Source organism: Ipomoea triloba, chromosome 5 (genome assembly GCF_003576645.1).
Source record: "Ipomoea triloba cultivar NCNSP0323 chromosome 5, ASM357664v1".
In the NCBI taxonomy this organism is placed as follows: Eukaryota; Viridiplantae; Streptophyta; class Magnoliopsida; order Solanales; family Convolvulaceae; genus Ipomoea; species Ipomoea triloba.
Genome location: NC_044920.1, coordinates 30,466,255 through 30,482,923, shown reverse-complemented (window position 1 = coordinate 30,482,923; position 16,669 = coordinate 30,466,255). Strand labels below are relative to the sequence as shown.

Sequence of the window (16,669 nt, the reverse complement as noted above, 5' to 3'; positions counted from 1 at the left end):
AATACTGACTCTTGTGCTTTAATAGGTTGAGAAAATAGTTATGAACAGATACTGCATTGTAATAGAGTTAGTAGTATTCAAAAAAATATATAATATAGATACATACATATTCATATATACATACATGTATATACATACGGATACATATATATTAATCTATATACATACACACATATATAAATACATACATATATATACATACAGATACAGAGATTCATATAGATAGATAGATACACCCCCCTCCCCCACCGTAACCNATTTGTACTTCTCCGTTTTGAGTTATTGAGAATTTCACTAGAATATAAGTCCGACAATATAATGAACTTCAATAATTTTTGTCTGATTTTCTTCACATCACAATATTAGTTCATACTTCACAGTACTTGATTTGTTACTATGAGATTTTAAGTAACCAAGTAGTGAAGCTGGACTTAGCTCTTCTGGAGAATCTGTATTGCCCCTATTGCCTTTCCTTTTTATTCCTATTTATTGTCTTGGCATCTATTTAGGTACAAACACTAGAGGACATTTTGAAAGCTAAACACCTCATTTTCCCTGGAGTAGGTGATTTTGCTATTGCCATGGATGTGCTCAACAAGAAGGGGTAAGATTCTAGTAGAATTTACACCTAATGATTGATAGGACTAGTGAAGCAATCATTGGTCAATTACAGTTATTTATAGATTAGGGGATATTGTGCATTAACTTTTCTTGAACACTATAATTTGCTGGTCCAAGTGAGTTTTTTCTGAGAATTTATGAAAGCTATATTCAGCAGAATGGCTGAAGCTGTTTGTACTTATATTGAGCATGATCGCCCATTCCTGGGAATTTGTCTTGGCATGCAGCTTCTTTTTGAGTCAAGTGAGGAGAATGGACCAGGTAACTGGTTTAAACAAAATTCTCTCTCAAGAGTTTCCATTTTATTTCATCTTGTCAATCAATTCTACCAAAAAGAGTCAAAAAGTTCTTGGCTGACTTACCATCATGTGTATGCAGTAAAAGGTCTTGGATTCATTCCTGGAGTAGTTGGGTGTTTTGACTCATCTAAAGGAATTAGAGTACCTCATATTGAGTGGAATTCACTTGAAATAACAAAATCTTCAGGGATCTTGGATGAAATTGGGAAGCGTCATGTCTATTTTGTTCATTCTTATCGTGCAACACTGGTACAATTTTTCTAGCTCTCTCTCTATCATTGTTGAAACCTTAATGTTTGCTTTTGCATGTAAGAAACTTGCTTAACCTGCCATCACTTCTTTCAGTCAGGTGATAATAAAGAGTGGGTATCATCAACCTGCAATTATGGCGATAATTTTATAGCATCTGTTAGAAGGGGAAGTTTCACCCTGAGAAGAGTGGAGGTATGCTGTACGTGAACCTTGTATGCCAAGAAAAGTGAGAAATCCAGGTAAGGAGTCAACATAACTTGGGTCTCTATCGTTGTAGTTTTGGAATTTGGAATTCCTTGGTTTATGTATCCAGTTTCTCTGGTGCATAAAGCAGACTAGAAAAGAGATATGTCAAGGGGGAGAGCGTGATTAGAATAAACACCATGTGTAGTTCTGAAGTACCTTAGCTCTCTTGCTGTGGGAAATCGGGGGCAGTGTTGATAGAGGGAGAGAGGAAACTTGAAGTTTTGCCTTTCCAAGATTTTAAAGGGGAGAATAAATTGCTTTTGTTTGACTGTTTTCACTACTTGTTTCAGGTCCAAACGGCGAAGAGTATGCTTGGTACCAGTGTACAGTGAGTTGTCATCTATATTCTTCTCACTTTTATCTGTATCAGTTTTTGTCCACGTAATTATCAATATTGTCTTTCATCTGTTCTTTTTGTACTATCCTCACAACTTCAAGCCTTATTAATTTGTATTTGTCCATTTCAAGGTGAATGGTGGGCGAGAAGGTCGACCAATTGGGGCATATGAGCTTGCCAAAGCTGTTGAAGAATTAGGAGCTGGTGAAATACTGCTTAATTGCATTGACTGTGATGGTATGATGAATTATTCTATTTTATTATATATAATTGTTATACATTCTAGCCAGCCTACTCCGTTATGCATGAAGATATTCTCTGGTGATCGTTTCTTATAGTTATCTACTTATATTATAACCACCTGGGTTTTTTTTTTTTTTCTTTTTTTTTCGTTTTTGTGATGTTTTCAGGCCAACGGAAAGGATTTGATAGACCTAATCAAACAAATTTCAGATGCTGTAAGCATCCCGGTAATTGCGAGTAGTGGTGCAGGAGCAGGAGCTGTTGAACACTTCTCGGAGGTTTTCAAAGAAACAAATGCCTCAGCTGCCCTAGCTGCTGGTATTTTCCACAGAAAGGAGGTAATTTGGAATAGAAAAAGGAATATGATTGAAGTGTAATTTTCCTAAATATATATAAGAAAATGCAGATACCTTTTCAATTTATGGTTCTTTACAGACGCTATGATGTAAATGCAGATACCTATTCAATCTGTGAAGGAGCATTTACTGAAGACTGGTGTAGAAGTTAGAATGTGATATAACAAACGGTGAGATTAACTTCATTCACGAGTTCTGATTTACATTATAAAAGTGCATCTCCCTTTTTTCATTTGTCATGTACAGTAGTTATGCATGATTGAATATATAAAAGAACCAATTTTAGCTTTGGAAAAATCTGACTGATTAGATCAATTTTTTTTAAAAAAAATGTAGGTGATATTTTCGTAATTATCATCAACTTTATTATGCAAACTTGATCACTAGAATTTACGATTCTTAAACTTTTTTAGGTTTGCACATTTAGTATTAACATTTTCCATATTTAGTATTAAAAAATTACACTTACAAAAATACGAAAGTGTATTATTGCATTTAGGGTTACAATTTGATTGAGTATATTTAGTTATTAAAGATTGTATATTTAAATGTTCAAGTTTGCATAGTAAAGTTGATGATAAATATGAAAATGTTATCCGAATCATTTAAAAAAATATGATCAAAGCTGTCGAATTTTTTCCAATTTGATTGAGATTTTGGTTTTTATTTTGTTTAGTAATTCACTTTTTACTCCTTAAGGTTTAATAATTACTGTTTAGATTTAAGATTTAACTTTTTAGTTGATTTTATAAAATTTGTATATTTAGTTATGATTGTATATTTAAATGTTCAAGTTTGGATAATGAAATTGATGATAAATATGAAAATGCTACCGCGATTTAAAAAAAAGAAGATCAAATTGGTCGAATTTTTTCCGATGCAAGGCTAAAATTACTATTAGTTCTTATTTCTCTCTATACATACATGTGTGTGCGTGCGCGCTCACTTGAAGGCATAAACATGTGCAGTCAGCAATTTATGGTATTAAAAGGGAAGTTATTCAACTTAAATGTTATTGAAGCAATTATCCATACAAATCGTCTTTATATCTTACAAATTTCATTAAAAATTTAGTTATACATTGTTGCAAAGAAGACATAATAAGCAATGTCCATAATAATGCACTTAAATCAACAAAAATGTGCACTCGAAGACACAAAAATGCGAAATCAAAGCAATTATGCTACCGTAACAAGGAGGTATTCAATTTAAGTGTTATTTAAGCAATTATCTATACGAATTGTTTGTAAATTACTAAATTACACAAATTTTATTAGAAATTTAGTTATACATTTTTACAAATAAGTCAAAAGACATAATAAACATTGTCAATAATGCATTTGAAGATACAAAATTTTGCACTCAAAAGCACAAAGATATGAAATCAAGCAATTTTGCTACCAAAAAAATGAATTATTTAATTTAAAATTACTCAATTTAAGTGTTTTTGAAGCAATTACCCATATAAATTGTTTGTAAATTACATGAATTTCATTAAAAATTTAGTTATGAGAAAATATGCACTCAAAGACAAAGACCTAAGCAATGTTTCACACACACGAGCGTATATAATATGTATGTATATATATATATAATATAGATATATATATGGGAGGTGGTGGGTTCGAGCCTCAGTGAGGGCAATACTGACTCTTGTGCTTTAATAGGTTGAGAAAATAGTTATGAACAGATACTGCATTGTAATAGAGTTAGTAGTATTCAAAAAAATATATAATATAGATACATACATATTCATATATACATACATGTATATACATACGGATACATATATATTAATCTATATACATACACACATATATAAATACATACATATATATACATACAGATACAGAGATTCATATAGATAGATAGATACACCCCCCTCCCCCACCGTAACCCCCAATATATATATATATATATATATATATATATATATATATATATATATATATAGACACACACACACCTGAGGGGAATTGATAATGGGTGTATGTGCTTTAACAACCCCAGACATTACACCTCGCTTCACTATGTCTAGCTTCACTCCATGCTTTTTTACCAAGGCATCCGTGTAAATGTGTAATCAAAATAGAGTTTCATCAAATTTGTCCTGCAAATAAGCAGATCGGTCAAGTCAAATTTGTCCTGCAAATAAGCAGATCGGTCAAGAAGCAAGTTAGTGATACACAATAATATCTTGGAGTATAAAATGTTTCCATATATGTTTCAGACACAAAATTTATGGTGTAAAGTCTAAACTTACTTACCAACTTCATTGAAAGTAGTCAACAATGCAAATGTGTTTTGTGAGTCTTTCAAACGTGCGGCAACTCTTTTTCTAAACCTGGTCATTGGAACTTGCCATCCATAGAATTGGAATATTTGGGGGTAAAAAAAAATCTGCAAGACTCACTCTTCTTTCTCTTTCTTTAGGGGGAAGCTGAGGTTCTGTAGCACTGTGTTTAGGGGGCTTAGTGGAAATTTCCTTTGGCCTTTCTTCGACAGGGGAAGCTTTAACTTTAGGCTTTGGTTTCTCTTTCTGTTCATCAACAGGAGGTGATAGATGTGGAGCAGCTTGCTCAGGTGGAGCAACATCATCCACACCTTCAACAGATTTTGTAATGACACCAACCTTGGTGCCTGGCTCCATAGTATATCCTTCTCCTTGGCTACGAACTAAAATAAATAAATACATATCACAATCTGGAATTCCAGAATTATCAAAGGGGTCAAGGGCCATTTACTTCTATTTTTCAGATTTTGCATTGCTCCAACATTTATTTCTCTAACTTTTCATTTTTTTAGCCCAAAAAAAAAAAAAAAGAGTTAGGGGGGTTAAAGAGAAAATTGGCAACAATGACTAGAGAAATAGCCGGAAATGGTGGGGTGGAGACAATGCCGAAGAACTGAAGAAGAGAAAGGGGGACAAAAAAAAAGAATTAAGCATATTGTTGGCGAGGTTTGACGCAGGTTTAGTCATCCATTTCTCCAAAATTGTAAAACATGTTAAATGGGTTATCCAAAATTTAGAAAAACTCAGAATGGTTTTCTATTTTCTAAATTGAAGAAATGACAAGTAAATGGATTCTAAATATTTTTAAAAAAATGAAATCATAATGAACTAATAAATTCAGTCACATACGACCTTTTGGATTACACCAGCTTCAGGACTGGTAAACATCAATTGTCACCTGGGAATATGAAAATTCATACATAAAATTTTAATCTTTCTTGAAAATGGAAATGTTTGAACTAAAATGGATCATTAAAGTGCCTGGGAATATGAAAATCCATACATAAGATTTTAATCTTTCTTGAAATTGGAAATGTTTGAACTAAAATGAAAGTACAGAGTGAAGTACCTTATCTGTTTCAACTTGAGCGATTGCCTCATCAACTTCTACTCTATCACCAATTTCTCATAAAGAAAGAAAAATGGGAACAGAAATAAGCACTAAGCCTCTGAGAAATATCAAATCATGAACAAACAGAACTCAGTGATGGTAAGAAGAAAACTTACTATTCAGGAATGAGCAAGTGTGCCCTCACTAATAGATTCACCCATAAAAGGAACAACAGCATCAACCAAATCACCTAATATACAAGAATTGGCAAAAAGGAAGGAGTCAAAATATTAGTTAAGATCTCCAAATTAGCCTTTCGTATAGTAATATTCAAACTTTGGGCGCAATCTAGGTCGAGTTTAAATTAGCCTCACAATGGTGAGAATATTGGATGCCGTAAACAAAAAGATACTTAGGACTCGAAACATATTAGGCAGAAGATTACTCTCAGTATAAGCATTTCACATGGATATCATACTACGATTCAGAACAAAAGTATAACAACTGTACTAAAGAAAAAAAAAATCAGACCACTATTAGCACAAAATGGCCTACTCCAAAACTGTAATGTAACGATTCAATTAAGATTGGCCTTGACTCCCCTGGCAGACAACGTAATGAATAAGAAGCACGGAATCTCTACTTTATGCTTTTTCATTCAGCCAAGAAAATGTACTCCGTATTAAAGGTAGCGTTAATCACATAATAGTTGTATAGCTTTCACAGAACAAAAGATAGGCATTTTGTTTTAGTCATTACCATGTGCAAAGTATTATTTTAGAACTTGTAATTGAATCTCAATATGAATTTGAGAAACTATAAAGAAAAACTAAATTGCTAATTAACACACTAAGCAAGAGAATAGATCCCTAACCTTTCTAGTCTCAAATTCATTGAGCTCCATGTAACAGTTTCACATATTAAAAGATACTCCGTAATAAGAATTTTAATGGATTAAGCATTATATACAGAGGCAGATTTATATTGGGGGTAGCTGCCCCACTCCTCCACCCCCACCCCAACTCCCTATATAGCTCTTGTAAATATATATATATATATATATATATATATATATATAGTACATGTTTTAAGTATAAGTATAAGAATACAGATAAATGTAAATAAAAAATGAGATAGACTAGTTGGCAAATCATGCCTTGGATCCTTGGGGTTCAAGTCCTAGTATTTTTGTTTCGCTCCCATTGAAAAAAAAATTTCTAGATCCGCCTCTAATCAAAATGAAGTGACTGAATCCCCTTGGATGAATTAATATCTGTTCATATTTAGAAAAGGATTATTCCAAATTCGTTGCAGTCCACAAAACCTAGAAGCACCAATATAGACCATATACCACTCGAGCTTGTAATCACAGACAATATCAGACAGAATTAGAAATGTCAAATAATAAAGAGAAAATTTGCAGGTAATTTGTTCAGTGTATCAGAGTCTATCATGCATTTATACTAGTCAAGCTTGTACTCAGTTTATTATGCGTTTATACTACTGCTGCTGATAAGATATCTTTGCGTGATTTTGCTATGATAACCTTACCAAACACACAATACAATACACAGTGATCACGATCTACAATTAGTTTTGCTTCTACTGCCGATGATTAGAAACCAGTTTCACATTCAATGAGGATTAAATGCACTATTATACAGACACACAACTTTGCACCATTATATTATCCAAACATACTAGCTAAAAGAGATACTATGAATACAGACAAAACAAACCAAATAGCATTACGTCTTCTGCCGCAACAGAGCAAACTCTAGGCTTTAATACACCAGATCAAATGTCATGCAACGGATATCCTAAATTCTGATTCGTATAACAAAACAAAATGTACTCCGATCCTATTCGTCTAAAAAACACATAATTATTCACGATGCATGTGTATATGTAGAGATGCACGAAGCTCAAGTCAGGATTAGTACGTACCGAAGTAGAAGAGACTCCAGAAACGAGTTTCCTCCGTAAAACGCCCAACATCATCCCTTAGCACTGCTCAATTGATCAAAACAATCAAAAACAGAAATGGAACAGCTAGCGGAAATAGAATATGTCCTCTAAGATCGTGAAGGAGGGAAGAAGCTTTAACCTGATTACTCCTCGACGGAGAAGAACAAAGGTAGGGAGAGAATTCGGAGCGCCGGCGTAGAGAGAGATAGAGAAGCGAATTGGCGGGAATGGAGGTCATTCGCCGCCGCGAAGCGAGGAATTTCCGGTACTGAACTCTACGTGCTAATGTGCTCTGCTTTTCTTATTCGGAATCAGAAACAAAATGTTACTCCTATGTCTAAAAAAACATATAATTATTCACGATGGATGTGTATATGTAGAGATGCATGAAGCTCAAGTCAGAATTAGTACCGAAGTAGAAGAGACTCCAGAAACGAGTTTCCTCCGTAAAACGCCAACATCATCCCTTAGTACTGCTCAATCGATCAAAATAATCAAAAACAGAAACGGAACAGCTAGCGGAAATGGACTATGTCCTGATAGATCGTGGAGGAGGGAAGAAGCTTTAACCTGATTACTCTTCGACGGAGAAGAACAAAGGTAGGGAGAGAAATCAGAGAATTCGGAGCGCCGGCGTAGAGAGATAGAGAGGCGAAATGGCGGGGATGGAGATCATTCGCCGCCGCGAAGCGAGGAATTTTCGGAACTGATCGAACTACCCGTGCTAATGTGCTCTGCTTTTCTTATTCGGAAATCGGAATTTTCCTTTTACTTCTGAAACATCGCATGAGCGCTGTAGTAAATGAGAAACATTACTCCGTGATAAGGCGGGGTAACCGTTTTTATACCCCGACGTCAGCATTGCTTTGGTGGTTATAAATCCTCTTTTTATTTAATTTATTTATTTTCATTAAAAATGATCTTTCGGCCCAATAACAAATTAAGACTAATGAATCCCAAAAGCCCAATCACGGCCCAAAATCAAATTAAAACTCTGCTCACCATCGCCTCTGCTGAGTTGTATACACAATTGCTTTTACAGAGTATCAAAGTTGTAAGTAACTATAGTCGGATCAAAACTCTGCCAGATTAGTCTTATTTTGCGGGATGCAGGTACTAGTATACAAAAATTGTTGTATATATATATGGCTATTTGCTTACACTTTTGATTATATCATGTGAGTGAGATAAAGATTACAAAGAAATAAGTTGATTGAGATTGACAGGGTTTGCATATTGTTTAGAGCCACTAAAAACTGCACTGGCTAGAACACTAGCTGCGGCCTCTGTGGGGTGATATCTGTCCCAGAAAATATAATCACTTCTGTTGGAGCAATATATGGATATCGGAGTGCATGGAATCTCAGCATTCAACCTCCCCAATCCACAGCATGCAGCTTTCACCTCCTTAAACCCTGCCATGAACAAGAACACTGTTAGCAACCTACTAGTCTTAATTGCACAGTTTTTGTTCTGAGACTTGAATACTTGATTTGTGACTTGACTCTGATAATACTGGCTAAATCAAGCACTTATTACTATGCAAAAGGCTATAGCTAATAGCGCCCGTCACATTTTCTATAAGTAGGGTGCTGGATTTGACCCTTCAAGCCTTAGCCCAACAATATTTTCGCAGACAAATTCATTGCTAGCTATTTCTTGATTTAGAAACTACTGCACCTACCGTAAGTTGATGGGTTTTGAATGATGGTTAGAAGGTAATTGTAGGTGTCGAAATATGAGTAGTTGAAGTCATTGAGACTGGATTTCAAGCTCTGAAGCATTGACTGAAGTCCTTGGTTGTACTTGTTTGCCCAGTAATTTGCTCCGTCGAGGCACTCCCCGGTTTTGTTCGGGTGCTGGTGCCGCAGCAACGGCATGCATCCGATCGCCGGCACCGCCGGAATCACAAATTTACGTGCCCCCAAACCGTGCAATTGCTGAACCAAAAACCATAACAAATTAAAGTCCACATTTATTATTTTATATTTTCAGATAGATCAAACACGTGGAAACGTGACCACGAATATTACATAAATTAATTACTTGTAAGTAGGGTTTGAGGGTGGCAATCATCTGATCAACGAATTGTTGCGGCGGAGTGGTCTTGGGGTGCTTTGAATCGGAGTTGAAGTAGTTGATGAGGTCATTGCTTCCTATGAGAATGAGGAAGGGAGATTTGGAGAGTTGCTGTTTAGCTGCGGCAGCTCCTAGCTGGTTCACCAATTTTTGTTGCACCGTGGAGAATAGTCGTACTTGATCCGAAAGATGTAGTGCCTTGCTCTATCAAAACATACCACATCAATTAATACGCGTCAGGACTATCACTTTTTATGTAGTCAAAATCTGTCTAATAAATACTTATTTGTACGATTACACGATTACTGTCTGTCTAGTAATCTTTATTGGTATTTAGAAAGAGTATTTTAATTGAAAAGTTCAAAATTTTAATCACTGTGATAGGAAATCTTACAATAACGCCATTATTTGTGGAGTTGAGGATTCCAGCGCCTCCAGAAGCAAAGCTTACACCTTTGAGGAAAACATTGTTCTTGTCGGAAAGGTATGGTGGAGGAGTCGGCAATCCCACTTTCTCAGCTGTCAAAATGTCAAATGATGTTTTATTTTATTATTTTAAAAGCCAAGAAATTCCGTGCATCACAAAAATTGTTTAATCTATACACTCCCATAAAAAGCATTAATATCTGAAAAAAGAAAGGTTCCCATTCTCTCAGACGTATCAATCAGTGCATGCCCTATCATGCAAGGTGGGCAGCTGATCTGATATGCATATTTAATTTGGAAAAGGAATTAGGCATTTCGCCATGATAGCATCTCCTCTCTCTCTATATATATATAGTATTCAACTCAAATACGACCAAAATTTAACGTGCGATTGGTACGTACGCACCATTAAGTATGTAAAAATGCACCAATGCTAATAGAGAATGTACCACAAAACGTACTATTAGATACATATTGTGTTCGAAAACGCATCATTAGATGTGGTGGAGGTATGATACATTTTTTTAGTGTGTGATGCGTTTTTACATATCTAATAGAACACTGTCTACTATAGATATCATAGAATCATATTCTACGACACCATTTACTATAAAGTAAAACAAACTTACCAATAAAATCAGCAGAATTGTTGCCATTACTAAACCTTCCGGTGGCTTTCCGGCCAGGATAATCGACACCGTTGTGAGGAAAATCAGCCCGAATGATGGAATCAATGTGGTCGTTGTTGCCCACATCGACCAAAGAATCACCAAACACATACATGGCGGGCACTTTCTGAGCCTCCGAGAAAGAACAACAACTCAAGAAGAAGGAGAAAGACAAGAAAACAATTAAAAAATTCATCTTTCTGTGAGAACAAGCAAAACCCATCATTCTTGAGGTTTCTTGCTAGCTCTTTTGATGTCTCTCTCTCTCTCTTGCACTTGGGAGAATTCCATACGAGTGGATTGGGGGATTTAAAGGCGTAGAAAAGATGCAAGAGGGGACACATGGGTGTGTGAACAAGTTGAATGAAGATTAGAATTAGCATACCATGGATTTTCTCTTTGATGTAACATCATTCATTTACGCCATGGGACATCCTTGTATGTGTTTGTATTATATAAGGTTGCCATGTGCATACATGATATATGATAATATGTAGAACCTTACTTTGGCATTTCCTCGAACATTAGGAGGATAATATATAAAATACACTTTAATCAACGTTTCATGCATCCTTTGCTAATATAATACAGAGTAATTGCGTTTCTTCATCGTATGATAAGGTTGTCAATTGTCATTTGTCATGTATATTATTTGCAGTCTTTGTTCCGCTTTGAAGTAGTTTTCTAGTTATATATACTATAACAAACAGAAAATTGCAAGTAACAAACAAACAATCCCAGTGGTATTTAATACGCATGGAAATAGAGCAGTTCCAGTCGCACAGAGTCTTCTTATAGTTTATCTTTCTTGTGTAGCTTACAAACAAGTTATTTTACAAGCTCAGGGTCAGGATATATCCCGTACACACCCTCATGTAATAGTTGTAATTTTTCACGTTATTAAAAAATGTTATTTTCTTATAATTCAAGAGTGAAAAGTAAGGAGCATCATTTTTCTAATAATTAACAAACAAGAGTTAATTCTAATTTTAGTCATTTTGCCTTTTCTATCTCTTGACTTTAACACTAACCAAATTTGGCATCTGATTTTTAATTTAAAAATTTCACACTTAGGAGATTATTATATCGACCAAATTCAATTAATATCTAAACTTCCCACTTTTAATCCTATTAACCAAATTCGATTAGTATCTAAACTCGTCACTTTTAGTCCTAGCATCACATATGATCGATTTTGAGGCAGATAAATACAAGTAGAACAACTCAATAATTGTAACAGTAATGGTTAGATTATTTGATGCATACATATATCCATAAATATTGACATAGTATATCCACGAAAACGAAAGTATGTGACGGTTAACTACTTACTTTGTGAAAACCAAAATGGTTTTATGACATTGTTGCCATTATGTACGGCTCCGACATCACTTTCAGATCAAATCTTAGAAAAATCTTTTCAAAACTGATTATTCAATATTCAGGAAACAATTATTTCAATTCCTTAATTATAATTATATCTAAGAACTTGCTAATATATATAAGAGTGAACCATACATATTCCCACTGCATAATTTGATTTTAAAAAGTACAACAATATTACGGAATTAAACAGGTATACAAAAAGCATAACATAATAGTATATATCGTTGTATCATGATCCATTTGTCACGAGTACTATACGGTAACCGTAAAAGTAAAATTCTTTATTTTATCATTTTATTATTTGTTTTGATGTAGTATAAAAATACTTCGATTTAATGTGTTATATAATTTATATATTTTCTAATAAATGTCACTTTAAATAAGCAATATAATATTTAATCGTGATGGGGATAGGCTTTAAATTAAAATGGATGAGATATGATAATAGTGAGTTACTGGCTACCCACTTTGGTCATAATGAAAACTGAAAAGCATGGACTCCACTACATATCTTTGCGTGTGGCCATCACTTTGCCATTAATTTTCAATTTAATTAATTTGGGAATCTAAAGACTTGGTTCCACGCACTTCTCCCACTTCTTCCAAGTCTTTCAAACCCCTTTTGCTCTGCATATCTTCCCCATTCATCTTCTTTGATCCAACCCACACAATACTTCTACTCCCAATATAATTGGAGTTAATTGCATTATATTCACCTCTCAATTAAACCAACAATTAACTAAAATTTGCATAAATCACTTAATTTTTTTGATGTGTTTTAAAATCGAAGACGGGTTTCATCAAATACATATCAGATCAGTGCATGGATAACAAGTTGAAAGTTTTTTTTTTTTTTTTTGTAAAACAAAAGTTACAAATGCTAATATTGCATAATGCACTTCATATTAATTTATTCATTCGTATTTGTAGTGGAGAGGGTTTGCATTTCCTACCACCTCTCTTGTTGTGACATTAGGATAGCTTATTGAGTATGGACCAAAGGTCATATGTCTTGCTATTATATCAACCACAATTTTTTAGACTTATTCTAAAGTAAAAATTTTAAAAAAAAAATGATAGTTTTTAATTAGAATCACTAGCTAATTGTGGGCATTGGAATTGAAGTAGCTAGTGCATGTGAAACCTTAAAAACGTTTGCTTCAAATTGTGGTTTTGGTCAACATGAGTTGTCATATATTGCCGCAATAACAACAGTTTAGGATTCTTAATTTCTTGACAAATATTTTCCATGATTAAGCACAACCAAACTGAGTCGAATAACCAGTCAGCAGTTGACTGCAAATTCCATCTTCCGCGTATTGCTACGTTAAATTTGCTTCAATATTTACAAAACTTTGATTTTCTCAAGTAAACTGTCAATTGCAACCGTCTAACACTCCCAAGCCACAAATTAATGCATGACTTGCCAAAACGAAAGGACCCAAGATTTTCCTCTGAAAGACCACAACGTTAAGAAAAGAGGAAGATAAGAATAATAAAATTTGGGTCTTTTCACAGTTTGATCTTGGGTCATCTTACTTTGTTAAATTATGCATGAAGCAAGAACATTATATGCTAACTATAATTTTATAAGAGAATGTTCAATTCCTTTCAATCGCTTGCTAGAGACTATTTGAGAGATTCAGGAAAGGAATTAGAAGTAGTATAGTATTTTTATTTTTTTTTTGTGCGAAAGAGGGACCCAAAGGCCCCGGGAATTAGTAAATGTGTCTAATAGCAACGCCTATAACGTCTCTATCCACAATGTCTTTGGCACCAACACTCTTCTATCCGCCATGCTAAGCGAGCTTGCCTTCCAGTTAGTCAATTTTTTCCTCATCTTCCCTATAATTGAGGCAAAGATGTCTCTATTAGGACTCTACATATTCGAGTCATACTATGAGTCTTAGTTTCGGTCTAATTGTGACTCTACTTATATATATATATTCTTGTAACATGTACAGTTTGGTTAGACATCATTAATACAATTATAACAGCTCTCATCTGGTATCAGACGCTAGGGTTCTTTCCTCCATAGCTGCGAATGACGGCTCGGTGAACTCCTCAGAACGGACCGTTTCTGATGTTGCTATGAGTACTACGGTGTCTTCTCCCGTATCGTCTCTCTCTTCGGCTCATCATTATATCAGCCTTAAGCTCAATAATCGGAATTTTTTGTTTTGGCGTACACAAGTTCTACCGTTTCTTCGTGGTCACGATCTGATTGATCTCGTCGACGGTATGTGTCCTTGTCCGGCTCGGCTTCTACCTCCGGCGTCTGATGGTGCGCCGTCACTGCCGAACCCGGCGTTTCGAGTCATAATAGTCTCTGAACACCCTTTTTTTAAGGATAGGGATACCAAGGTAAGAACCGAGATGATTGGTGAGACGTAGTATAGCATTGGTCACATCCATAGTACGCAGAATAGATATCAACTTATCATGATCATTCTAGCATGGATTACAAATTTTAATTTGGACATCCCTTGGAGGGTTTAGGGCTAATGTTGTTTAATTTGATGATGTTGCATGTGTACTTGTGGGCATTGTTATGTTTAAATTTATGAAATTTGTTTACTCAGTTTTTCATTCCCATAATCCCATGTATGAAAACAAAGATAAATGTAAAATAATAAACTTGTAATAAAACGGATTTTATGTTTAGGTTAAAATGTGATAAGATATGGATGTCATGCATCCATGTCACCATGTGTGATGCATGATTGTTAACGTGTAATAGTGTTGAAATTTGAAACAACCCCATTTTATGGGATTGCTAATGAATGCAACGTGTGCTGCGGGATCGTCTTGTTTGACCTTTAATTTCCACATTCATTTTCAAAATATACACAGCTCTATTCTATCACCTCATCAATTTTTCAAACCATCCCATAGATGTGTGTGTAAATCCATCTTGCATTCTTTAGAACCAGTAATCACCTAGTGGAATACCACTGTCACCGCCCTTGCATTATCCCATGTCTGATATGTGTTTGATTCAAACATGTAATCGAAATGGAATGGTAATGAAATCAAATACTTAGTAATGGTAATGGTAATGAGTTTAAGTAGGAAAAATTACTTTGTTTAGTAGTATATATGAATTGGAATCAAAATAAATATAGTATGAACCATTACTATCATGTGATCGGTGCACTTATGCAGTGATGTGGTAATGTATATTTACCATATCAAAATTATTATTAGCCACAAAATCGAGCAAGATCAACAATGCATAATGATACACAAGTTCACATTTGAATATACATATACACACACACGCATTTATATATGTTTATATATTAAAATTTCATATTTAATGCATGTATAATGATTTTTTTATTTATTTTGTTTCCTATTTTTTATTCCATTGTTCTTACTAAAGGATTTGATTCCAATAATATGATAAATAGTGATAGATATCAATACTCATACTATGGTGTAAAAGTCTCCAACCAAACACCACCTGAGTTTATTGAAAGTTAAAGAAGAGATACAGCCCAAACTTCTCATGCATATATATTGAGAAGTTTGCCAGACTACATAAATCTGCAAGTTAAAAGGACCACATAAATCTACAAGTTAAAGGACCAAGTAATTGTAGCAATTATATCCATCAAAAACATCTATCATTCCATAAGCTACATTAGGTTGTATATCCACCAGACAATCTTGTTTCCAGACACTGCCTCAAGCATTTCTTGAAGCCATCTTCTTTACTTCCCTTAGAAGACAGGATTTGCAAGGATGAACAAAGCACCAAGACTTCATAGTTCAGATGTTTAAGAACCTCGGGAGCTCTATCATAGTCCTGTTAAATACGAGGAAAACTCCTATGAACAAGGCGAGGATGTAATGTGCAAAGAGAAGAGCTGAATGGTTTATGCAGAAATCATTTAGCTTAGCTGCCTCTCTTGATGCAACATCGAGTTATCAACTCACCAAAACGAGCAAAAGGAGACGTATCTCTAAAATGAATTAATAATTCTCGCACAGCAATTGACAGCTTTAGAGTTGAATCGAAAACTTCTTATATATATGTACACAAGATCAACTCACCTTTTCAGTTACAACCACAATTGGAGTCGAAGCAAACTCAGATTCAAGTTTTTGGAGTCTCTTTCTTATCATGTCAATATCCTAGAGATATTAAGAAACAAATGCTTACTCACGTCTAAGTAAATATGGACCAAATAGAGAGCAAAGGAAGTTCAAACATTATTTGATCCCTAATGTTGAAGACCTATGCGCAAATACACGGGGAATGGGAGCCATGAGAAATCACAGAAAGATTAACCTCAGGTAGAAACAAATGGTGGTCTCTGAAGTCGAGTCTATCAACAAGCATTGGCCCCATCTGAAATGAGTAAACAATCTTTATTACGTAGTAAAAGAAAAGAATTGTAAACTGAAGTAAGGGGGGAGGGGGGGGGGGGGGGGAGGG

At 34.7% G+C, this 16,669-nt stretch overlaps 2 protein-coding genes and 2 long non-coding RNA genes across 5 annotated transcripts in view; 1 reads left to right on the top strand and 3 right to left on the bottom strand.

Annotated features, from left to right (window-relative positions):
• Window positions 1-509: 509 nt before the first annotated feature.
• LOC116021285 lies at window positions 510-2,840 on the top strand. Its single transcript, XR_004098963.1, has 8 exons — window positions 510-604; window positions 779-882; window positions 1,000-1,169; window positions 1,266-1,411; window positions 1,709-1,746; window positions 1,887-1,992; window positions 2,166-2,336; window positions 2,454-2,840. It is a non-coding gene; the product is annotated as an uncharacterized LOC116021285 (long non-coding RNA).
• A 1,475-nt stretch (window positions 2,841-4,315) lies between these two features.
• LOC116018781 lies at window positions 4,316-5,859 on the bottom strand. The gene is made up of 4 exons (XR_004098603.1): window positions 5,717-5,859; window positions 5,500-5,545; window positions 4,622-5,030; window positions 4,316-4,499 (listed from the first exon to the last, which is right to left on the bottom strand). It is a non-coding gene; the product is annotated as an uncharacterized LOC116018781 (long non-coding RNA).
• Window positions 5,860-8,733: 2,874 nt separating this feature from the next.
• Window positions 8,734-11,272, bottom strand: LOC116018780 (GDSL esterase/lipase At5g55050). The gene is made up of 5 exons (XM_031258775.1): window positions 10,801-11,272; window positions 10,140-10,264; window positions 9,713-9,949; window positions 9,351-9,606; window positions 8,734-9,081 (listed from the first exon to the last, which is right to left on the bottom strand). The coding sequence occupies exons 1-5, from the start codon at window positions 11,063-11,065 to the stop codon at window positions 8,861-8,863; spliced, it is 1,104 nt and encodes a 367-aa protein (XP_031114635.1). The 5' UTR covers window positions 11,066-11,272; the 3' UTR covers window positions 8,734-8,860.
• A 4,354-nt stretch (window positions 11,273-15,626) lies between these two features.
• LOC116019336 (probable tetraacyldisaccharide 4'-kinase, mitochondrial) overlaps window positions 15,627-16,669 on the bottom strand; it is a 4,062-nt gene continuing 3,019 nt past the window's right edge. For both annotated transcript variants that reach the window (XM_031259500.1, XM_031259501.1), the window contains 3 exons: window positions 16,523-16,582; window positions 16,285-16,365; window positions 15,627-16,036 (listed from right to left, as the gene is read on the bottom strand). In XM_031259500.1, coding sequence (XP_031115360.1) covers window positions 15,872-16,036; window positions 16,285-16,365; window positions 16,523-16,582 — 306 coding nt within the window. In that variant the 3' untranslated portion in view covers window positions 15,627-15,871. The remainder of the gene's footprint in view (window positions 16,037-16,284; window positions 16,366-16,522; window positions 16,583-16,669) is intronic.